The sequence below is a fragment of the Neolamprologus brichardi genome, chromosome 9 (genome assembly GCF_056152115.1).
Source record: "Neolamprologus brichardi isolate AB-2024 chromosome 9, ASM5615211v1, whole genome shotgun sequence".
NCBI lineage: Eukaryota > Metazoa > Chordata > Actinopteri > Cichliformes > Cichlidae > Neolamprologus > Neolamprologus brichardi.
This window is the reverse complement of record NC_142112.1, coordinates 25,701,986-25,727,141: the sequence shown is the minus strand read 5'-3', so window position 1 is coordinate 25,727,141 and position 25,156 is coordinate 25,701,986. Positions and strand designations below refer to the sequence as shown.

At 41.3% G+C, this 25,156-nt stretch overlaps 1 protein-coding gene across 1 annotated transcript in view; it reads right to left on the bottom strand.

Annotated features, from left to right (window-relative positions):
* Positions 1-312: 312 nt before the first annotated feature.
* Positions 313-25,156, bottom strand: part of ube3c (ubiquitin protein ligase E3C) — a 29,558-nt gene continuing 4,714 nt past the window's right edge. Inside the window, exons 10-24 of the mRNA XM_006795057.3 lie at positions 24,959-25,110; positions 22,935-23,122; positions 20,072-20,158; positions 18,486-18,643; positions 17,971-18,197; positions 15,049-15,153; positions 14,434-14,521; positions 12,267-12,364; positions 11,690-11,822; positions 8,720-8,967; positions 5,686-5,898; positions 3,564-3,752; positions 3,410-3,476; positions 3,152-3,282; positions 313-1,573 (exon numbers count right to left, since the gene is read on the bottom strand). Of these exons, the coding sequence (XP_006795120.1) occupies positions 1,403-1,573; positions 3,152-3,282; positions 3,410-3,476; positions 3,564-3,752; positions 5,686-5,898; positions 8,720-8,967; positions 11,690-11,822; positions 12,267-12,364; positions 14,434-14,521; positions 15,049-15,153; positions 17,971-18,197; positions 18,486-18,643; positions 20,072-20,158; positions 22,935-23,122; positions 24,959-25,110 (2,255 nt within the window). The 3' untranslated portion in view covers positions 313-1,402. The remainder of the gene's footprint in view (positions 1,574-3,151; positions 3,283-3,409; positions 3,477-3,563; positions 3,753-5,685; positions 5,899-8,719; positions 8,968-11,689; positions 11,823-12,266; positions 12,365-14,433; positions 14,522-15,048; positions 15,154-17,970; positions 18,198-18,485; positions 18,644-20,071; positions 20,159-22,934; positions 23,123-24,958; positions 25,111-25,156) is intronic.

Here is a 25,156-nt window from a genome sequence, read left to right as displayed (position 1 = left end):
AGTTATAATCCATCACTTGGTAATAGTCTTAAATAAATCTCATAGTAATTGAGATGAATCCCTCATTTCAATGACAAGTCTGGTTTTTAAGACCCAATTACCACTTTGAGTTCTCTGGCCCAGAGGATGTGCGGCGTATGAGAAGAGGGGGGCAGCGAGCTGGCTGCTTTGGCGGAGAAGCGAGGATGGAGAGATGGACTCGGTCCAAATAGGGATGGATATCTTCCTCAGGGGCTGCACTGCATTAGAGGCCAGGTAGATTTATGACAAACGCACACAATCTTAATTTGTGCTCGGCCCGATAATGCATCTCAAGGCCAGAATAGTTCTGCTCAGTGTTTCTTAACTGGATGTTTCTTTAATTATATGTCAGAGGCCATAAAACTCAAGAGGAGATTTTCCCACAAAGCACTGTTTTATGTCTCGGTCATTACTGTAAATTACAAGTAACAAGAAAATATGGAGGGAAAAAATCAAAAAGAAAAGAAAAGTGGGTTTATTTGTTTCCATACACTCTTATTTTTTTTTCAGCCTGTTGGTACACTGATCATCTGTAAGCCTCATCAAACATGACACAGTTGCTGCTTCCCCCCACTAAAAAGCAAACTTGCAGGAGGAAGGAGAGGGGGGGGGGGCTGTTCATCTTAAAGCAGACGTGTGTGAAAACAGAAAACTCATCACGCGAAAAGGAGAGAGGAAAAACAAACCTGTACAAATACTGAATAGATGAATAATACAAGAGCAGCTGTAAACATATACATATTCACACAAAAAAAAAACCAACCTTCAGTGCTCCCCTCCCCAAACATCCAGCAAGACAAGTCATTTCTATTCTTCAGATGGCGTGTGCACACTTACTGTATCGTTATCAGACACGACGGTTAATACTAGGAATAATAACAATTCGAGAAAATCACAAAAACCTGCAGGTTCACCGACCTCTACGTGAAAATTCATGACGGCTGTACACAAAAGCTCCTCCTGCCTCCGCAGCCCTTGGCTTTACAGTCCTGCCCACTCTGTCCCCCCAGTCTGTTGTTATATTGCCTTTTTTTTGTTTTAACATGATGCCGCTTAATCTTTGGTGAAAACATTTCTCCATTCAGTTACACATTTGTTTGTTTTTTTGTTTTTAATGTATGCACAAAATACCTTCTGCAAAATTTAACTAAGCTGCTGATCTGTCTGAAGAATAAGAAGGGATTCAACATTTCAAATGATTTAAAAGCACCCTTCTTTCAGTCTGTGGGGGAGCATTTCCTCACCATCGGCTTGGCACGCACGCACGCACACACACAAACAGTAAAATCAGTCAGTGCATGGTTTGCTTTCCCTCGTCTATTTTCAGTCTTTCACCCCAAAGCCACTTCTGTGGCGTCCATGTCTGGAGGCACAGCTCAGCTCAGCTCAGCTCGAACCCGGAGGATGACTCGATGGCGTACAGCAGCTTGTTCCTCATCAGGTGCTGGTCGCAGAACTCGGGGAGCTTGAGCAGGTTCATGCAGGTGCTGGCGGTGGGCAGGCGATCCAGGTCAGTCCCTCCGTTGTGGATGCAGAAGGCCGGGTAAAGCTCCTGTTTATGAGTGAAGGGCTTCGATTAGAAACTGATAGAGAGAAATCTTTACATCCCCGAGGTGTTTAAGAACCATGGAAATTAAAAAGAAAAGAAAAATGAGGCGACAAGCAACACGTGTCGGTAATGATCCCAATTTCAAAACCAATTCAGATTAAGCAATAACTGTCAACTTCCACAAGGGGATAAATGTTAAAAGAGAGACATTAAGTGCTAAGCTAATACAGTGGAAGTATAAATTGAGGAAATAATCTTAGTGCTTGAAAGGTACCGAGTGGGGAAATCAGCCCACGGTTTGACCCTTGGATGAGACGCTGGAGGAATGGTCATTTCATGTTGTCTAGCTGGCATTTTTTTAAATCAAGCCTCTCGCCGATGAGGCCACCTCATCCGCAGGCGGTGACACGGACCGTTTCCATCACTGGCCGGGCCAACGCACCAGCTACTCCGCCCTGATTTCATCCTGCTTTTTAAAGTTAGCATAGATGGCTCAGCGGCCACACTTGCCCGATTAAATGGCTCTTTAGGGGTTTGGCCATAATGACCCCATTTTTCTGACAATTACCGTATTAAACTATCGTTGCTTATTGAGAAAGTGTCATTACCGCAGGCATCATTTTGGGGGGGAAAATGGAGAGTTTCCATCATCTTTTTTAAACGGCTTCTCCTGACAGAGCTATTTCTCCTCTAATGAATCCTGGGCCGAATCACGACAGCTAATTAAAGCTTAGCTGGCTTGAGTTGAGGCCGGGTCAGGGGCCGCTTCCCTACGAATTACCGCCTTCTGCAGCCCAGAGACGAGCGGAGGCGGGAGGAGCGGAGTCATATTTATCAATGGTGGAGTGAAGGCAACACTCAAACACAGAGAGGAGGAGAGCGTTGCTCCCCACAGCGCAAAAATCAAGTTTTCTTAACTGATGACAATAACAAGGAGTACTAAAACCAATCATATCATGATTACACCTTCTGGTTTGACAAAGTATGACATAAAAATTGTTTAATGGCTCAGAGTAACAGTTTCTCCTTTTTTCTCCTATCTCAAACTACTTAAGTGTCCCACAAATCAAGTCAGTGAGAAAGCGAAACAGCTTCCAATTAGGAAATCATTTCAGAAATAGGAGGTTAGCGGTAATGATTCAGCAAACGGTCTTCAGAAGTAGATGGATGGAGTTTCCTTGCATATTAATCTCGCAGAAAACTGCTGCTTTCTGCCCCGTCGCGCAAAGTTGAAAAGTTCAAGAGGCTACCAAGTTCTGAGCGGCAATATTTGACCAGCCAAGGTTTTTCCAGCCAAGCCCACGCCCACGCATGCGAAGCTGCAGACAGACTTCTTCTGCAGAGGAAGGTCATGAACTATAAAACAACAGTGGACGTGGTGATAAGACTCGGGTCTTATCGCCAGCTAATTTGAAAACGATCATTTTCTAAGCTGTTATCAGTCTGGGCATTTTCATTACAAGCCCATTAAAGAGGGAACACTCCCTTCTGTTGAGGATGGAGAACCAGAGGATAATGGTGGGCAAGGCAAGTGCAGAGAGAAGAAGCAGAGGGGGGGAGCGAGGGGAAAGCCCACATCACCTTGAAGCCCAGCAGCGGTGGTCTGGAGCAGCTGGTGACAAACTTCAGCAACTTGCGCTTTTCTTCATCTGTGAACCCTTCGACCACCTCCCAGAAGATCTGGATGACGGGGTGAGTGGCTGAATACCCGCCTGAAGATGACGATGACGGCGTAAAGTTAGAACGGAATGAAATTTCTCAGTTCTATAAATGAGAATTTGCAGAAAACACAAAATGCAGAAAAAACATACACAAGAAAATAAAGCACTTTGTACCTACCTGAGTAGTTTGTAAAGTTTTTTAGGTCATCGAGACAAATTGGCACATGAGCCCCAGATATCAGAACCTTTAAGATGTATAAAGCATATTTTTAGCTTCTTTAACACATTTTATGTTTCTTCAGGTTCAGTTATTTATGTCACGTGTTGAATACCTGAATCTCCTGCTGGTCAAACATGCGCAGCCACTCCAGGTTGACCACATTGGCCAGACCCTGTCTGAAGGCCAGGCAATGAGGCCTGATCTGCTTGTTGAGCCTGTAGTCAGCCACCAGATGGATGTAGGCTATTCGGTTTGCCGTGGTCACAGGAATATCTTTGCCTCCAGGCTTAAGCTCAACCACCTGCATCAGAAGGCACACGAGGTATTTACACGGTTCTTTCACAGTTCTTCAGTTTCTCTTTAAAGTTCTTCAGTTGCGAGGTGACCGTTCGAGTATTTATTTGCAGCATGCAGGATTTAATTCAATAACACAAAGGTTATTAAAATAGTTTCAGCGGCACTCTGATTAAAGGTAAGGCTCTCTCCATGCAAGTGTGAGGAGAAGTGCACTTCAGTGTTTCCAAATATAGCCTGACTACTGAACATCTGGTCCAATACAATTTGGCCCAGTGTTCTCTTTTCATTAGCTTTAGAGCAGTTAGCACTTGATAAGATGTGCTCGTCTCAGTTCATAAAGCTGGCAGTGCGATGACATCATAGCATCGGCAGGAGTAAGAAAAAAAAGAAAAGAAGTAATGTTCATCTTTTTCCAACGTTGTCTTGGGATATGAGATCTTGTGTTTAGACAATTAAATTACTCACATGTATAAACGTGACTTCAGAAACTTTATTTCCTCTTTCTTTTACTCCAATAAATTGATTACAGGGGTTTAAAAAATACTCACTGCCTTTGTTGCTACTGCATTTCCTGCAAATACTGCAACACTGCACCACGTGGCAATGTGAAAAGTTTTAATCAGGACGATCCACACGGCGGATTAAATCTCATCTCAAGGTACTGCAGGACTGGGTTTGCATTCATTTTCCTAATTTTAGTCAGTGTGTTACTTGCAGCAGGCCAAAATATGGATAACCACCTTTCTGTGTCTTTCTACCTAAAGGGCCAGTTATCAGCTCAGACTCTTCCGGATGAAGAAAAATATGAACTTGCACTGATTGTCAGCATCACTGTCACAGATAGCTCGACTAAAATGAGCTCAACATCATCGTTTTGCAGTGAACAACTTTCAGCTGCCACGTTGGATCAGGTTGTCATGCTGGAACCAGTTCCCTTTCTGTTTGTTATTTTTCTCAGAAACCTCCAACACGTGGCAAACAGGAACGCCGCTTTTAACAATGGTTGTATGCAGACGGTCACAAAAACTGACCGATAAACACTTTACAGGATATTTGTTTAACTAAAATAAAAACTATTGTCTGAAACTGCAGCGGTGATGAATCAGCACCTCTGACGCATTCTTAACAAAAACTGATCGATAAGCTTCACAAAGGCGTTCAGTGCCGCAATACTAGGCAGACCGCACTATAATGTAAGCAGTTTTTCTTGTGGTTTTTTGTGTTATTTTTCAGCTTCTACCTTTGCACTGCATGTGGTCTAACTTAAAGTTAATCATTTTCTGTCTTTTTCTCACTCACAGTGGATTCTGATTATGTGCTAATGTAAGAGAATTACTATTGTTATCTTGCTTGCTTTGGCTATCTCACGAGGGCAAATGCAGGGCAGACTGCTCCCGGGTGTGTGCCTAATCTTTCACAAATTGTTTTCCCTGTCGTGTTTGCGACCAGGAGGGCTGTACCGTGACTCAACCATTTCAGGTGTTTGAGAAGAGCTAATAAGACGCGCTAAGGCCCTGAGTAAACAGGAGCTCCGTGCAGAGTGCAGGTCTGGGCTTAGGTGACTCAGAGTGATGGCGGTTGTTCATCTCCGGAGCCTTGAGCTTTGGAGGGGGCGTGCTTAAGAGCAGCTAGCTGCTTCTGTCAGGCGTGTTGTGAGGTAATTTCTCGGGGAAAGGCAGGTGGAACGGTCAACAGAGCTGCTGTGTTCGCTGCACCGCAGCAGGGCTTAGGGTGACAGCGGTGACGTGCTTTATCTCTCTCAGAGCTGAAAAGTGGTACATTATGAGGGAAATGAATTATTAACGCCACAAAGAGAAACCAAACAGGAGGAAGGAGAGACGGCTAAGCATGACCAGGATACAAAGAGATGGAAAAAAAAAAAGTACACGTGAATCATTTATCCAACTAAATCCCACCATGTCCCCAACCCCGGTCACCTGAGCTTCTCCCAGATCGTTGTTGACCACGGTGAAGTTAAGGCCCAGCTCTTCCACGTCACCCTCGTAGCTCTTGAGGAAGAGCAGGTTGCGATACATCTCTGGGTCCAGGGAGGCCAGGTGGTGAATGTCCACATCTGCGCTGGTTCCAAGAAGCTTGGACAGGAAGAAACTCGCAAAGGGCAATTCCACCAGCATGTTTTCATAAAGCGCCTGCGGGAAAATGTTGATGTTAATCCCTTAAAGCCTGCATCAAGAAATAATTTGCCACGAAATTCTGTTTTGTTTTGGGGGTTTTTAATTAGGTTTTAAACCTTCTGACAAAAACTCAAAATTGATTTGTATAATATTTTCTGCATTCAGCATAAAATCTACCTTTACCGCACCAAATCCATTCAAGTTTAGCAGTAAGCAACATCTCATTAAGGCAACTTTTAATACAGGGAGCTGATTCTAAATTCAAATCCAATTAAAATGTATTTCTCTGTATCAATCGTGCCCTCCCTCAGAGTTTGTATTTGTCCAACCAGAGAAGCCAAATATATTCAAACTACAGTCCAGGTGAACGGGTACACTGTACCGTTTGGAAAACCAACCAAATACGTCGCCTCCTAAATTATTCAGCAGCGGACAGGTCCAAAGCAGATGTGATAAGGCCCTATCCACAATAAAGGTGGGCATTTTATCATGAGAGTCTTCGGAGATTTACTCACTTTTAGAGGCAACCTCAAGTGGCCATTTTTTCTTTTTGGCTTTTTTCAGCCTTTTTGTTTTTTAGTTTCATTGCATCAAACACCCCAATTAAATAACTAAGAGCCTGCTTCCAGCAGCAACCAAAATGCTAGTAAGCACATATTAAAGAAAAAAAAATAATAACAAAATATCACATTTGCCTGAAACTCCCAACAATGAACGAAGTGATAGAGACTTAATCTGATCACATCTGAAAATACACAAAACAACCTACCGCAAACACACACGCTTCTGCTTCACCGGACTCAAACTTTATAAATGCCAATTCTCACCTTGACCTTAAATGCCATTAAGTACCACAGCCGGGCAGGTGACTCATAAAACGAAAAGCTAATGTACTTGAATAGTCCGAAAAAGAGCCCATTGGAGACATTAAAATATACAGGTCTTTATAAATGATTGCGCTAAAAACCCTGACCGCATCAGCTAAATGGATTATAAATCTAAAGGATTTCCATAATGCATGCATCTTAAACACACACACACGCAAGCATAAATCACGGCTATTTTCTAAACACAGGTTAATTGTGCAACTCCAAACATTGTCTATTTTTTATGCAAAATAATCCACTTAGCATTTCTCTCGTGGCCGCGACTCATTTCAGACCATATGCGCGGCGTGGCCCCTTGAAACCTATCAATAACACTTGTGCTGGGAAGAGGCAGCATTAAGTATATGGAAAAAACCTGTAGCCTTATTTTTTTTTCAATGCCATTTACTTTATTTATGAGTGTTTATTGCCAGAAATTGTGCCAAAATGACTTGGGCTGGAAAGAATTAATTATTATGGCCCAGGCCCTTTTAATATAAGTGAGTGCAGTGGCAACGCAATTAAAGCAGATCGCGGCACCATCAGGTGGAATAAATGCCAACAACATTGCAGGTGCATTCTGTTAGCTGCCAAATAAACTCCTTAATTTACAACATTAAAAATCAATAAAATTATAATGCCTTCCAAACGCATCTCTATCAATCAGCAGTGCAGAACTATCAGTCAGAGAGGAGACTGTGCAGAGAGCTGGTGTTTGGGTAGGATCAAAGCAGTTCACAAAGAGAAAAGGCCACTGCCGAAGAGGCTGGAAGAGAATCTTGATATTTGGACAAAAGCATGCTCCCATCTAGATTAAACGCAACTTTTTAATCTTTAGGTTGAAGCGATGCCACCGCAGCAGCAAAGTAACCTGTTTTCATGTTTTCCCATTTGTGGCTTAAATCTTTCAGCTTGTCAGCTGGGTGGACAAGTGAGGAAGAAGGATGATGGCCGGCCTCTATTCTGATGTTCAATCCACTTTCAGTGAGTACCCCCAGACAAGCCACTCCTGCCTGTAATACATCACCTCCACAACAATGGCACGCCTCGGACATTAATTAACAATATTAATCTCCTGTGTCCTTTGAGCCGCGCCGTGCACTGTGCACACTGCAGCAGCGGTGATGCAATCCCAATCTATATAAACGGTTGCCTTTTATCCAGGCAATAACGGCACTAAACAAATATCAATACACCTCTCAAGTGGCCACTCAAACGTCCATTTTTATGGAGAAAGAGGAACTTAAGGTAAGGTTAATTGAAAGTCAAATTCAAATTAATTTCCCACCAACTAATTGCCTGAACCATTAGCTCTGGGGAGCACAATGTTGCAAGACGTAGGGGTGGGGAGCTTGTAACTGCTGATTGATCATGTCTCACTTCCACAGAATGCAGAGAAGAAGAAGAAAGGAGAGGAGAGGAGAGGGAGGGGTGGGGGTTCAGAGCTCTGATAAGTGGACTGGACCATCCAGGGCCGAGCAAGAGAGAAGAGACCTGGATGTTCCTGACTGTAAAAGAGATCAAAATGCTATTACCACATGCTTTGAACGCTTATTTATGTCCTGTCTCTGACGAGCTGCTGATTTAGTGCCAACCAAATGTGATCACTACACAAACAAGAGGTAGGAATCATCGGCTAATGGAACATCTAATTGAGAGGCGACCGCTTGTCATGAGGTAATTCTTCTCCAGACTGAGATGATACCCCCCCCCCCAACAACGCACACCCCTGAAGGAGGCATCTTGATAAACAATCACCACCACATGCATTAAGGATGATTTAGAAACATTAGGCTCTAATAAATAGTGCCATCAGGCAAGGAAAGTGGCAGAAAAACAATGCTATCAACAGATTACGCAAACTGCTAATTAATGAAAATAAAGCCTGTGCAAGTGCCAGATTTAAGTTCTTGACAAACTCCTCCATTATTTAGGTTAATATTTCTTAGTGTTTTACTTTGGAGGCTCACCTTTCCGAGGATCCTGCCTAAGAAGTAGTAGTGTCTGGTGAACGAGTCTCCCACCAGCATCTCTGCAGCGGGGCTGGGGTACAGCAGGCCCTCGTTGGTCGTCTTGAAGAAGCCCTGGTTGGGGTTGAAGCCCGATTTGAGGAGCTCATTGAGGAACTCGCGAAAGATCCCACCTCCGTCGATTCCCGCCTCATCCAGACCGTGAGCGTTCAGCAGGTGCACTCTGATCCTCTTCTTTAGGTCCGGTTCTTAAAAAAAAGAAAGAAAAAAGACACGGGACATCAGGAAGGAAGATTTCATCAAGGTACAACAAGAATAAATATTAAAGACGCTCTCTGATAACATTCATGGTCACAGTAAACTGAATTTATTTTCCCTCCATAAATGTCACCAACAGCCTCCTGAAGATCTCAGAGATTTTTTATTCTTCACTTCACATTACTTTTTATAGTAATTTCCAGCAGGGAAATTAATTGAGACACACTGCCAGTATCTTCAGTCTAACAGTTAATGGTCATGTTGTCAGTTTTTATGATCACAAACCTATTTCCTACCATGAAATTGAGAGAACAGCATATAAACGGAGGTTTTCACAACAAAGCTAGCTGCTAGCTTTAAAACAATAGTTTTAGCTTAAAGGCATATAAGGAAACAAACCATTTCCTGTGATATAAGTGGTGTGAGATTATTATAATTCAGGACAAAACTGAACTCTTGCATCATTACTTTAAAGTTCGGTTTGACCTTGGTTACTCTTGGAAGTTAGGAGACTGAGTTTCTTGTAACTCTTTGGCAGCCCTGTGGATCAGCAGTCACAACATGCTGCGTTTTACAACACTGCATTCAGTATTTCTAATCATAAAAATACACTTTCATATGTTTTTTAAAGCTTAAAATCATCTGTTGTCTGATTTTTCCCCCGATTGAACAAACCTTGCTGACTTATTTTCTAAGTGCTTTTATGAGCTAACAAATGAAATGTGACTGTGTTTACTAAACATGCCCTTCCTGGTAATCAGCTGGATGACCCCCATTGTTTTAAATACCCCTATATTTATGTAGTTTAATTTTGTTCTAAGCAGGAAATCAGTTTTGCAAGTAAAAATATAAACTGTTGTGAATAGAAACAATTAAATGCATATAAAAAAAACAGTGATTAACACATCAAAGTAATCTATGCCTCACAGCAAAGGAGAAGAAATGAGCGGAGAGGCCCAACAACTTGTAAAAGTTAAGATCAAAGTGCAGATTTTTAGGCCATTTTGACAGAATCACATTAGTGGAGGTTTGCAAACATTCACTTGCATAACTTCCTCTACCTTCTTCCTAACTTTCGCCCTCAGTGACCTTTGAGTAACCCTGTGAAACCATTTACACAGTGACTAAATTATTTCATATTCAGTGCAGCTGACAGGAAATATTCCTGTTCCATTTTGATGTCACCTTTATGTTAAAACTAAAACTTGAACATTTTATCGAGCTGACTGGTTCTATTTTTTTTAAATAATTAATAAAATTGCAATTATTTTGACTTGTTATTATTATCCATCTATTAAATATTAAAAGGTTCCTTTAGAGGGTTGAACTTATTTTCCCATCAGAAAATGTAAAAACAGTATTAATGTATACACTTGACACCCACTGTTAGGGAAACTGCTCATTAATCCAAATATTTAATCAGCCAATCACAAGGCAGCAAATCAATACGTTTAGCCATATATGGTCGAGACGACCAGCTGATGTTCAAACTGATCGTCAGAGGAAAGATAATTTAAGTAATTTTTAGCATGGTGGTTGGTGCCAGACGTGCTTTTCTGAGTATTTTTAAAAACTGCTGATCTGCTGGGATTTTTCACACACAGTCATCTGTAGATTTTAAAGAGAATGATCCAAAAAAGAGACAATATCCAGTGAGCAGTAATTATCTGCATGAAAATGCCTTGATGAGGTCAAAGTTCAAAGGAGAATGGTCATGCTGCTTCAGGCAGACACAAATAACCACTCATTACAGCCACGGTAGAAGAAGAGCATCTCTGAACACACAACACACTGAAATTTGCAGTAGGTGGGCTCTAGCAGCAGAAGATCACACCAGGTGCCACTGCAGCTGTTTTCTGTCCACTAAGAAAGAGAAACTGAGGCTACAATTTGCATGGGTTTAGTATCGTGGATATGAAGCCGACAAATCTACAGCTACTGTGTGAGATGGAAACATGTCAACATGGACCAAAATCTCAGAGGAATGTTTCCAGCATCTTTCTGAATCAGTGCCGCAAAGAATTAAAGCATTTCTGAAGGCAACCCAGTACAAGCAAGGTGTACCTAATGAAGTGGACATTAGGTGTATATATTCCCACAAGTCTGAAGTGCTGTGCGTTTTAATCCAACAAACATATTTTGCACTAAAGCACTTTCTTGACCTGCAAAATATTATAATCAAATTCTGTAAAAGGTCATCTTTCAGAATAATTAATGTATGGCAATAAATCAAGACAGCTATAACGTATATACACACATGAATGATATAGATCATGTCTTTAGCCCAGGTCTCCTACTACTCTTTTTAATCAGATTGCTCCCTCTCGAGCACCCTTTCAAATTCAAACACAAAAGAGGTGACTTAAAATAATTGATTCTGCTTTTATGCGCTCCATTATAATAATCGCGACCACAATTACGGCTTTACTGAAATTCAATACTCTGCACAGGAGGAGAGCCAACCTTCATCTTTGCTGCTAACCAAAACCTTGATATTAAGATTTTAATGGAGCATAACAAGAGTTTCGGGAACATTATCAGCATTTACTACAGAATGCCGCCTCATTTCTTGTGCTCGGAATGACGCAGCTGCTAACAGCACGTTTTCTATGGTGTAATGTGCTATGATGTACTCGCTTCACATTGTTTACCCACAAAATAATGCACGTATTACAGTTTTCTTTTATTGAAACTGTAACGCGCATGCAGTACCATTTTCTGGAGAGAGTTTGTCGTAGGCGTCCTCATATATGTAGTTGCGCCTGATGGTGACATTGATGCCGTCGGGGAACGGGCCGTCCCCCTGCACATCTCGCTTGTCGGCGAAGATTAACCTCTGGAAGATCTACAAGACAGACATGAACCCGGTGACAGGGTCAGTGACAAATCCTGGGAATTATAAAAAATTTAATCCTGCTAATAATTTTGACTGCATTTCGATTGGGAGCTTTAGATTTTGAACATACAAACATGAACAATTCCTAAAAGCAAAGCGCTGCTAACCAATGATGGGTAAAAATCCAAATATGTAACTGGATAACTGAAACAAATGGATTTTTGCTTCTCTACTTTTACCTCCAATCAATAAAAAAATATGAATGTAGCTACAAAGACGTAAAGCGCTGCACCCGAGTTGTTACCACAGTGTTAAATACTTACTGGCAATCTTTAATATTCTCAAAATAACCAGCAAATTTAATAGCATTATTTGTATACTATATAAAGGCAATCACTATAATACAACACTCAGCCTTATGGTGCAGCTGAGTATGGAGCAGCGGTGCAGTACCTTCACTCGCTCCTCGAAGGGCACCACAAATGGGAGCTCGGTGAGGATGGCCAGATGTCTTTCCTCGGACACAGACAGCTGTGGAGGCTCTAAACCAACTAAAAAAAACAAAACAAAAAAAACCCACAGTGTTCGATATTTTAGCGATTGATTTAATGCAGGGAATCAGGCATTTTCTTCTTGTTTTTATACAAAATAGTTATTTAGTGATTTTTGTCCAAATCACAGTAAAAAAAAACTCATGATCTAAATACTTTGTGCTTTTTAAAAAAAATAACTTCATGAGTCTCAGATTTAACCAGGGGCGTAATTTCCAGGGGGGTTAGGGGGGTTATGACCCAACCAATATAATCCCCCCAATAAAATTATGAATTATCTTGCATAAATAGGCTGTTGATTTTCTTTACTCATTTCAGTTATTACTAGCAAAATAGTTGCATGTTTAATCATCTGGGGATTTATTTATTTATTTAGACACAGATCTTGACCCCCCCCCCCCAATGTTCAGCACAAAGTTACGCCGATGAATTTAACCCTCAGTATGTGCAATATAATTGTTCATTAATACACAATATTTGTAATTTAACAGCCAAGTGGCGTTTGAGCTGGAAGCATACTCTCCAACATCACTCTGTAACACTCATCTAACATAATCGCTCCTCACTGTTAAGCATTATGATTAAAACACGGTCCACAGGCCAACCATTAAATACCTTTTCACCCTACAGCCTTTTAATTAACCCAGCTGTGACCTGTCCATCCACCTGCTGGGCTTTATCCATTAGGCTGCTGTTTGTTTTCTATTAAACTTGGCATTTAGACTGTTTAGCCCACAGAAAAAAAAACGCTACAATAGCTAAACCGCTCTTCACCCTCCTCCGTGTCCACTGCAGCTCAATTATTCTGCCCAATTAGTCAATCTGATCTGCATTTTCCCATCAGGTTTCCATCTTTGAGGAGAAATATGGCCTCTGAGTGGTCAATACATTGCTCATTCATCAGCCACGGGGCTGTCCATTTAAGGAAATGAGAAAAGGCCAGACAAACACGTGGACCAGATGTGGCTGACTTCATCAGGTACTTTCACGCTAATTGAATTTATCCCACACGGCCTCTGAGTGGCACTGGGTAGATCATACACACATTTTTATCAGCTTGTTTTCACACCGTACTTCACAGAAACCCAAAGTGAGCCTGATGAAGCCCCGTGTCGACGTCAGTTTATTTTCCTGAGTGCCTAATTGAGTCAATGAAGAGAAAATGTGGTTAATATATCTTGGTAGGAATGGGGAAGGTTAATGACTTTTCTGCAGCTTCTTTTCACATCCCTGGGAGGCCTGTGAATGAAACATTATGGTACTGGAAATTTACTTCTATCTCTTTATCTCATTCATTGAGGAAGAATCTACTGACTATCAGCAATAACACTTCCTTTACACAAACATGATTTTACACTCAAACTTCTCTTATCAGATACATTATCAATGCACAATTCCATAATATATGAAAAGCAAACACAGAGAAGGTGACTTTGGACAGCAATTACTGTGATTTCTTGGACTACTTATCAAGCTGACACAAACATTATGTGCTTCTAAACTTTGCCAAATGCCAAAGGAGTAGCTGTGTGGTGTACATTAAACAGCGCCGATGATAATAGGCTTAAGAGTCTAGTCATTCCAGTTGATGACAAATAAACAATTGGCTAGCAGGATAAATATGAAGGTCAATTAGATGACATAGAAAAAGGTAAAGTAAATGGTAAATGGCCTGCATTTGTATAGCGTTTTTCTGGTCCCTAAGGACCCCAAAGCGCTTCACACTACATTCAGTCATTCACCCATTCACACACTGGCGATGGCAAGCTACATTGTAGCCACAGCTGCCCTGGGGCCTGGGGCGCACTGACGGAGGCGAGGCTGCCGGACACTGGCGCCACCGGGCCCTCTGACCACCACCAGTAGGCAAACATGGGGTTAGTATCTTGCCCAAGGATATTTGGCATGCAGCCAGGAGGGGGATCGAACCACCGACCTTCTGATTAGTGGCTGACCTGCTCTGCCACCTGAGCTACAGCCACCCCTCAATTTCTCAATTTGACTCAATTTGACACCCATCTTTTTATAAGGGGGAAAAAAACACCTAACAACAACAGAAATTACAGTACCATCCAGTGTAGACTGAAGTGGCCCAATGCGGCCCATCCTCCGTGTTCTCCACACGTGTCTTGCAGATGGGACGTACAGCTGGGTGACCTGGAGAGAAAAGAGAGGAAGATAATGATGAACCTGAAGCTCCTGCCTGTGCCTTCGGGCCAGAATAAGGGTGACAGGTGACTTTACAAGCCCAAAACATCTTTAAAATAAGAAGTCTTTGTAAAGTTTTTCTTACTTTTACAGCAGTGGTGTACACAACTATTTTTTTTTAAATTTAGAATTCTTTTTATTGACTTTTCAGCTACAAACAGTAGAATATGCCTACTCTGTTACCACCTCTTGAAATTATGCTCTTCTGTGCAACAAAAAAAGAAAAGAAAATAAGCTGAAGTTTATGAAACTCCTCTCACTTGCTCTAAACATGTCTTCACCTTGTTAGGAGGGATAAAATGTGTTGTGATGATCATTTTACCCTTAAGAGGGTAGAAGAAATTTTTACGGTACTTTAAAGGAAAAAAGCCACTCTTTTTTTAATTCTGTCTATTAAAATTAAACCAAGAACCAGAACCAGAACCAGAACACGCAATGTAACAATGAACCAAACAGCTGTGATGACAGGTAAATACCTTATCGGCCCGGATGTTGACCTCCTCCGAGAGCCAGTGACCTGCCGGACAGAAGGGTCGGCGGATGTCACGAGCTTTCACCATCTTCACCAAGTTAGTGATGACCTAAATTGGAAATCAAACACAAAGACACACACACATCCATACACATACCACATTAACATCTTTAAGTCTGACATCAACATACCTACGAGAATTCTTAAAAACCGCAGCTAAAGTCTATTTTCAGAGGAGAGCAGCCGTTTTTTTCTTTCACGTATAGGCTGTCCAGTAGGATGAGGTGCCTCTTCTTGGAGGAAAAAGAAAAAGCAATTTGAGAATTTAGCCATTAGTGCGCCATTTATGGGGAGTATAAAAGAAAAACGACCTGCGCCATCCCTCAACGTCCAGCCCTGTTAATTACTGGCGAGGTCTGCTGACATCAGCCATCGGACAGAGGAAGCAAAAGGCGAGCAGCACTGGATCACAGAGCTGTAGCAGAAGGGCGAAGGGTTGCAATGATATTTCCATTTGGTTACACTGATATTACTGAACCTTTGTCCGAATGCATAATGCTTTAAAGGATTGAGACTCGTATCATTAAACTGAATTATTCTGACGCCATGTGAATGTTTCATGTCTCAATGAGAAACGGGGCCTCTTTCAGTAAAAGTTGCAACAGCATTTTTTCCCTCTTTGGACCTAAACAGCAATAACATATTCCTACTCAGTTGCTAATTTGCAATAAATTCAGACTTTTGATTCTGGTGCCATCATTTGTGATTCTCTGAGCCAGTGCGAGAGGGGCATGGCCCGTTATCTCTCGCTGCAGCAGACAGAGTAGGAAATAACTTCACTAAATGGTGCCTTTACATTTCACTTATGCAACAAGTCTTTTGCACATTTGGAAACCATTGCGAGTCTGTCTCTGTGAACATACAAAGTGACCTATGTCTGAATGACAGCATGCCCTCGCTTTAGCAAACTAATGAGGCCTAAAATGTTACATATCCCGTGTCTGGAAAGGCTTTAGAGCTTTTTCAGTCTGCTAATGACTCAAATGTTAATAAGAGGCTCCCCTGTTGCTATGGCAAGTCCGAGTTAGACACCTACTGAACAATCACATGCACGTCTTTGCATGAAGATGTAATATTCGCAGCCAGTCAATTTCTGTATAGTACCTCAGCTAGATTATTCCAATCGACATGTTCATTTCTAAAGCATGTCATTTACATAGAACAACAATCAATCTTGGCCAATCACCAGGAGGCAACCAGAGCCCGCAATAATGGCAAGTGCAAAAAGCTGTAAGAGGCACGTGACGATGGGTTTGGAGCAGACCTACCCCCTGACTCTGGGAATGAATAAGCATTCCTTAATTAGCCCATCGGGTTAAGTGCAAACCTTAATGGGCCTTTCCCAAACTCCGGCGTGACATCGTTCTCCAAACATAGCCAAGAAGAAAGTTCCATTAGCAATATTAATACAAGCTTAGTTGATCATTTTCATTCAATTAACTTCTTTCAATTAAATAGATAGCTCGACAATGGAGGTGATAAAAGATCGGGAGGGACAGCTGATGACACGAACCAAACATTAGCGTGTTAGGGGTCAGCAGCGTTAAACCGACTGTAAATCCCAACGTTCAATTTGGAAAATGCATTTCCCCTGCTCCCCACTTCTTTAATGGGTCGTTTTAGCTGACAAGAGGCCTTTGAGCTGATCTTTTATGAAAATCCCAGACATGCTCTTCACGTATTCACCACCTTTCAGAGAACACCAGCGTTCACTTTTAAATCCTTTGTCTAAGAACAAAGTTGCTTAAACACAGTTTCTCATGGAGAAAAGCAAAGAGGAGAAGTGGAAGGAAGATGTGGAATCGAGACTAGGATTAAGTTGCAGATGTTTTCTGCCTCATTTCCTCTGGGTAAATAATCAGCGTATGACCTCTCTGGTGCTCCGTCTCATCTTTGCCTGTTCATGCATACATGCTTAACTTCCACTGGTATGGACAAGCATTAGGCCACTCTTGCCTCAACGCACAGAGGGACTACACAACAATTAGACCCAACGCTAATGTGCCATGCTTCACGGTTAACACGCTGATGAACAGACATCAATAAAACAGATTTAGCATGATCATAGGAAAGACTCATGAAGAATATGTAATGTTCGCTGAACACATCTGTGCACTGAAAGCTAATTACTGAGATACTGCACAAATCCTTATTGTGCTTTGTGCTCTTAACTCCTACTTGAACATGACTGCTCTGGATTTTTCTTATTGATGACAGAAAATATGCCCACACCTGAGGCCAGAAAAGATTATGGTCAGGTCTAGGTGTCAAACACTCAAAAGTTTCCCATTTTATGCTAAATTTTAAAAAATCTTTACTCAATATAAAGAAAGACTTCATCTTAAAACACTAGCTAAATTTCTCTCGCTGGTATATCTACTGAGATACATTGTGGCCTCACTTCCTGCCTCATGTTTTAGGGTTAAACACACGTGTAAGCAGGTTAAAGGGAAAATATTTTCGCAACAATGAGACTGTGGGGCTTTTTCTGACATTTTACTGCTCAAAACTTCAGTTTTCAAATTACTGGCTTTGCCACACAGTGAGAAAGCAGGTTTCTGACTTTGTTTCCCATGATGCACTTAGAGAACTGTAGGAACTGCAAAGTTTGAAAGTTCTGCTTTTTAGAAACTCTGATATTTTTTCCCATTACTTAATACACTTTTGTTTTCCATCAATTTAACTCTTAGCTTTTTTTTGAATGTGCACTTTGTGTTTGGCAAAACCCTCAATGTCATACGTTTTTATGCTCTGAAAATGAAGAAGATAATAATTTTACCTGGACATAATGAGAAATACAAAGCAGACAAACAAAAATGAAAAAAAAAAATGCTATAATATATATATATAGGACTACACATCTTACCTTGAAGAGTTGCACCCAGCGCTTCTGTTCGGCCTGGATGTGCTGCTGAACCTCGGTGTTCGTCTTCACCCCCACACTACGGAAGGCAGCCATGTACTCCTCTCTGTGCTCTGCTTTGGTCTTAGGGTAGGCCAGCTTGATGATACCCAGACATGCATCTCTCAGACAGCGAGACAAAGTCACAAGCTCTAACAGCGTGAAGGGCATCATGGAGGACTGCGTCTGACCTGTTGAGAGGGAAAATACATTTAGAGATATCGATCTGCACCACCTGTGACTGCTGAAAACAAAGGACAACAGCGATATACTATTGTGTTACAAGCGGGAAATAAGCGATATGGGATGGATATGTATCCCAATCTGTCGTACATTCGCCTGTCCAATGACCTCTGTACAAAATATTTATTTGTCAAATAAAATATGTAACGTAGATATAAAACAGGGCACTTAGAGGACTACTAGAGAACCAAAGATACGCCATTATATCAAGTTAAACATATGTTTATGTCTATTACCTTCCATTGCATGTCCGAAAAACTCGCTGTCATGCACGGAGATAAGAGAGTGGCTGAAGAGAGAGCTGAAGAGATAGAAGACAGGAATGATGCGGTTGGAGTCCTCAAAGGACATGGGAGACCCTCGGGAGATCAGCTGTAAGAGTGGCACCATAGACCTAAAGGAGACACAGTAAACATTTGAAAAAATAAGTATAAGGTTGTGTGAACAGGCAGAAATATACTGTACATGGATACAAGCTAATGGGAGCTTAAAAACCTGCAGTTTGTCTACTGGCCAACTGAGGCCTACTGCAAAAGTCCCATGTTAAAAAGCTCAACTTTACAGCATTAAAAAGCATATTTACAGATTGGTACTGGTTAACTGAATCATACTGAATGGCAGGTGGAGCCGGTTGGTGTCTGCTAGGCCTCATCCACTAGTTCAAGTCATTAAACTGGACATCTTTACTGTGTGTGTGCTGTTTGCCTGTTCTGGAGCATTTTTACTAGAATATCTGACTAATCTTATGGTTTGTAGTGTGGTAAAGACTGTCCAAAAAGTCTGCTTCTTTGAGGTTTTGGTGGGTGATATTCTGGTATTTTTTCATCTCTTACTGTATGGGTGTTTGTGTGTTCCCCCTTTCATCCAAATGCCCATCTTCTATACCATCTACAATACAAACGTGGTGCGTATTCACAGCGCTTGTTCCACACTTTATCAAATTACACTCATAGTGCAAAATGGATTAAATTAATTTCTCACCTCAAAATTCTACACAAAATACCCCATAATAATATTTACATATATTTGTTATCTTGGTTGTGTGCTTAGGGTCGTTGTCCTAGTTCGAGATCCAGAGCACTTTAGTGCAGGCCATCATCAAAGATGTCACCGTACATTGCCGCATTCATCTTTCTATCGACCCTGACTAGTCTTCTCATTTATGCTACTGAAAAATCATCCACACAGCATGATGCTGTCCCCACCATGCTTCACTGTAGGGATGGTCTTGTACAGCTGATGAGGAATGTCTGGTTTCCTCCAGATATGACACTGGGCATTCAGGCCAAAGAGTTCAATCTTTGTTTCATCAGAACAGAGAATTTAGTTTTCATGGTCTGAGATTCCTTCAGCTGCCTTTTCATTGAGGAGTGGTTTCTGTTTGGCCACTCTATCACACAGGCCTGATTGGTGGAGTGACAGAGAAGTGGCTGTCCTTCTGGAAGGACAATGAAATTCTCCTCTTTCCAAAAGAGCAATGCTGATGCTCTGCCGGAGTGACCATCGCAGTTCTTAGTCACGTCTTTATCTAAATCCCTTCTACTATAATCTCTCAGATTGGCCGGGTTACCAACTCTATTGAGAGTCCTAGTGGACTTTTTCCATTTACAGATGATGGAGGCCATTGTTCTCATTGGGACCTTCAATGCTGCAGAAATGTTCCAGATCTATCTGAATGTATCTGAATCCATCTTGGAGTAAAACTGTAACATGACAAACTGTGCAACAAATGAAGCACTGTGAATACTTTCTAGATTTACTGCATATCTATAACAATGCTTCAAAAGATAAAAATCGTATAGTCAATGTTAGAGTAGCTCACCCAGTGATCATCTTGGTTGTCATGGAGGTGATGAGGTGCCAGAGATGTCTCAGGAAGCGTGCATTGAAAGCCAAGCTGTACAGAAGTCTGCAGAGAACAAAGACAAGCACATAAAACAGAGATATTTAAGTATATTAAAGGGAACTGAAAAGACTTGAGTGAGATATTTCAATCAAATGGCACAATCAGTGTGAAGAACAATACATTTACCCTTGGCCAACCTGTTTACCCTGCTGAGATTGTCAACTTTGTCCCATTAATCAGGGAACACCCAGAAAAAGACACTGTTAACCAATATTTCCCTCACACAATTTTCTTAGTATTTTTTTCTTTCTGTCCTTTCATACCTTGTGAGGGGCAAAAGGAGATTAAATGAGCCATTAAGCTTTATTTAGGCAAGGCACCTTCCATTAGTAAACTAGTTGGTGGCGAGGGTGCCCAGCTTTGGTCATAAACAGCCCTCTGGCTTCCTGCTGGAGCCCCATTTAACTTAATGACCAGGGGACGGGGGGACAAGACAATGCAGGACGTAGGAGGAGGGGAAGCCTGGTCCTCGCTGTGACCCTGCAGTACTGGCATGCTTCCACACTCACAGTGAATTACATGATAACGCAGAGGAAGGCCCACATACTTTGCTTTAGTCTCTCTGCACTCAACGGGCTGTGGCACCAAGGTGTGAAGGCGCTCTTTGTTCAAGTGTGTGTTTTTTTTGTGTATGCTCCTAAATTGCATGGCTTTTCACATGGAGGATAAGAACAGGTGACAATAATGTGGTAAGTAAGCTGAAAAGCAACATGAAGTAGCCCTGCATATAATAGGCCTCTGTCTACTGACACCTACTGTATGAGGATGACTGCCGTTAACAGGGCAGCATCATGTGTTCACAGTAACACAGAGGAATAAAGGTCAGCAGAGGAAAAACATAAAAGTTGGTTGAGTGGGAAAGGGGCAATTCCATGTCTGCTAGATAGTCTCATCTCAGTATCAATGTTCAAATTCCCATTCCACCATCCAATCTGCCAAAATGGAGATGAACATTAGGAGCAGACAAACCTCAATATGGCTTGAAAAGTGGTTTGTGTTGATCACAGGCCATCTGTTAGTGGAACAAGACACTGGAGGCAAGCAAGGAGCAGTGCTGTGGGCCCATAACAAGTGATGTGGGTGTTTGATTGAAATGGGAAACAAAGCACTAAATGCCAGCTGACATGCTGATTTACAGCCTGAGAGAACCCAAACCCCCATTTCAATCATGGAATGAACCACTAATAAACAAAGTCAAGACATCAGAAGGGGTTGTGTGTACATATGTGTGAGTGTGTGTGTAAAAAGCAGGTTGATGAATAATGTCTGGATCATTTCATTTTGCACTAATGAAAGAATCTCAGTTCAGCAGAAAAAACAAACAAACAACAAAACCCCCAAAACATCAGCCATGCTCAGGTCAGATCTGACATCGTGAGCCTTGAACGCGCCTCAGCCTACAGACAAATTTGTTTTGCTGGCTTCTGTGTCCGCATGAACCAACAGCATTTTCTTTTTTCATCACACCACCACAAAGATCGCGGTAACGGTTCAAAAGTAAATGGAGGTCACTTAATCAGAGTGACCCTGTTAGCAGCAGAGTGCTACACTGGAAGAAACCAAACAATCAAAGTGAAATTACACCAAATATCCAACCCTAACAGTTAAAGTGAATTACTGCGTGGTCTCCAGAACAAACCTGAGCTAAGTATAATTAGCAAATCAATCAAAAATCTATTTTGGTCCCCGTTGATTGTCCTGCTTTTAAAGTTATCCTATAGAAAAAAGTGTGGAGTGCAGTTTAATGAGACATTTTACATATTTATTAAAAAGGCAGTGTGCTGGGCTGGCTGCACGACTGGCCGGCTCTTTTTCTTTCTTTCTTTTTTTTGCTTTAAGACTCGTAAATCAAGACCAGAATGCAATTTGCTCCCCTTAGCCTCTTGTAAAGCTATCCCATCCACTCCTGCAGTGATTAATCTTTCTCAGTGAGCTAATTATTTTGTACAGATATCCAATAATGATGGAAGAGGAAGGACAGGATTTATGGTAAAAGCCGAGAGAAAGAGGAAGCTGTAAAAATAAATAAATAAATAAAAAAATAAGGGCTGAAATTCTTCTAAATTCTTGTCAACCGCTTGTAAGCAACAATGCAAAATTACTAGCTGACCACTAGAGTCCAGCTGCACATGCCCAGTTTATATAATTACTTGAAAGGATTTGGGGAATGTTATGGATTCAAATAATAGCAAAATATCTGTCTAGTAAAGCAGAGCTGCTAATGTGATCCCGAAATGTATCCTCACATATAAATGAACTGACAGCAACTGGCTTCAATAATAATTAACTAGAGCTGGTTGCCCGTCCATGAAGCTCAGCCTGATCACCTCCTGTCAGTCAATGCACCATCTAGACCCCCACGCTACCTCTGACATCCTGGCCCTAATGCAATCAACCTGAAAAGGGGTAATTGCCCTCATCCAGAACTGACAGCGTCCCTGACATCCCGGCTTCCTCTGCCGGTTGTAAATGCCAGCGGGTGCGGACCACTGATAACTGCCTGCCTGGTTTTATCGTTACTTACATTACTGCTTACAGCGCGGAAACACATAAACACACAGTTTTCCTCTCAATCAGGTGGCTTCTGGGATCCAAGGCTGATCCCGCTGAGATGTGCAAAGTGTTATGATATGCCATTTAAAAAACGAAAAGCTTTTACATTTACTTTGATGTTGTGTTTTTGATTCAGACACGCCTCCTGGCGTAAGGCTACTTACATTAACTTCATTACATGACACAGGAAGAATGAAAGACCCCCCAAAAATGTGCGTCTTTGTACCTGACTTTTGGCACCATGAGACGATGCTGCACCATCAGCGTGTGACAGATGGACGCCATCATGGTGAAGACCTCCTCGCTGGCTGAATCCCTCCATACCAGGTTGAGCAGGGCGTTAGTCTGGTGTTTGGTGTCCAGTTTGTGGACACACTCTTCTGTTATCAGCTGAACTGAAATCCGGCTGTCATCCTAGTGAAGAAAGAGATGAGTGTTATTTAAAGGACTGTGATTATGTGATTGAGAAGTATGTGTAGGAGGGTAAAAAAAAAATGTTATTTTAGTTTTTTGTAGTTTATTTTCGAGATGCAATCTGCAATTTTTAGGTTACTGTTAATAAAACCAAGCGTTTAAATATCAGTTTTTAAACTTGTCGGTGTCATATGAGAGTATTGTGGAGTGTTTGTTGCTACTGATTTGCCTGGTTTGTGCTTGTGATAACAGTTATTTATTTACTTCTCTTTTAAAGAAATGTTTATTGGCTCTTGGTGAAAGCATCTTCTGTGACCACACAAGAGTGCACAACGAATTTCCCGACTAGGACAATAAAATATATTGTATTGTATATTATCGCTTTACTATCGCTAGACGAGGTGTCTGAATGTAAGCATTTTTGAAGGTCTGAGGCAAAATGTTTTATGCCACAGCAGTGCAGAATCCTTCCAAATATTCATTTATTCAGTTTCGTAAGTTAATCATGTTTACAGTGGGCCAACCACCAACTGGTGGTAAATATTTACTCTAAATCCATCGATAAGTAATGAGTAATCCTGCTTCAAACACAAAAACACAGAAACAAACTAAACCACCCACAACCGCCATAGCAAAGCTAATAAGAAATAATTTGGCAAATGTTGTGATTTAATGCCATTTTACCTTCAGTTATTCAGCTGATTGTCATCCTTTATGTTAACTTATCACGATAAACTCATTTAGCATCGTAAGCACTAGAGGTGGGAATCACCATACATCCCACGATACGATATTATCACAATACTTAACGCACGATACGATATTATTGCAATTTTTTAAAAATATTTTGCGATATTCAGATTCTGTACATAAAGGTAAACTTTATCAATATTCATTTTATCTAATATCAAAGTCTCACACTCAGTCTTTCTCTCATTTCAGTTTTATTGTTGACAAACTGAACGGTTTGTATTACAGTCTAGTCCAACTTAACTGAACGCAACCAATCTGGTACAAGTATAGCTATTCTGAACTATGCAATTTATGAAAACTATGCAGCCCCTTCAGCAACTGAAGAACTTGAAAGTAAATTAAAACAAAATATAATTTTACATTAAATCAAAAAGTTGTAAACTTAATTAAAATAAAACATGTCTTAGATTAAAATAAGTAAACTGTCATGTTTATTGCTGCCAAAAAAAAGTTAAACACATTTGGACAGTGAAGGAATGTCAGGATTCTTGCTCAGAAAAAGGAGCTGATCAACATGCTCTAAAGTCAGAGCACAAAAAACTTTTTTGTAACAAAATATTGATTTCTGCTGTCCCTGTTTTTCCCCCACCCCTAGTAAGCACATAAGGAATAGTCTGTTAATTCCTTTTATTCCTGAGTTTGGGAAACAAACTCCCAGTTGTTCACACAATGAAAAGTGTGGCTTCTCCATCGCTGCCACACAGCTTACATTAGAGCAGGCTGACATTACCCGAGTACAACATGAACCTTGTGCTGGTATCAGCCAACAGGCTTAGTAACATTTCTAGTGGAAACTGTTAACAGACATGAGAATGACCTTTTTGAGATATTTAAGTTTTGCTTAAATCAAAACTGATTTGACTGTAAGAAACTTTGGTTTTGTTATAGTTAGCCATATTGTTTATGCTATGTAAAGGTAAATGTCTGAATTGTGTGAATGCTAGAAATGTGTAGAAGGGCCTTATCAACACTGACATCCCTCACCCATCAGCATCATACATTGTTAAAAGAAATTATGGGCCCCTTACATCACCGATGCATGCTGTGCGCTGAGATATTTGGACATATATGCGGGGATTTTACCTGCATGGGTAGCGGCTGGATGCCAGCGTTATCGTCATCCTCCGAGTCGCTGCTCACTTCTGGCCTGGTGCTGCTTTCTGACACTGGCAGCAGCGGCAGCAGCGTCTGCAGGGCCCGGAGGTACAACAGGAGACCCTCCTCTGATAGTGAGCCTGCCAACGCGCATCATTCATCATTACCGCGCACATTAACCCATCT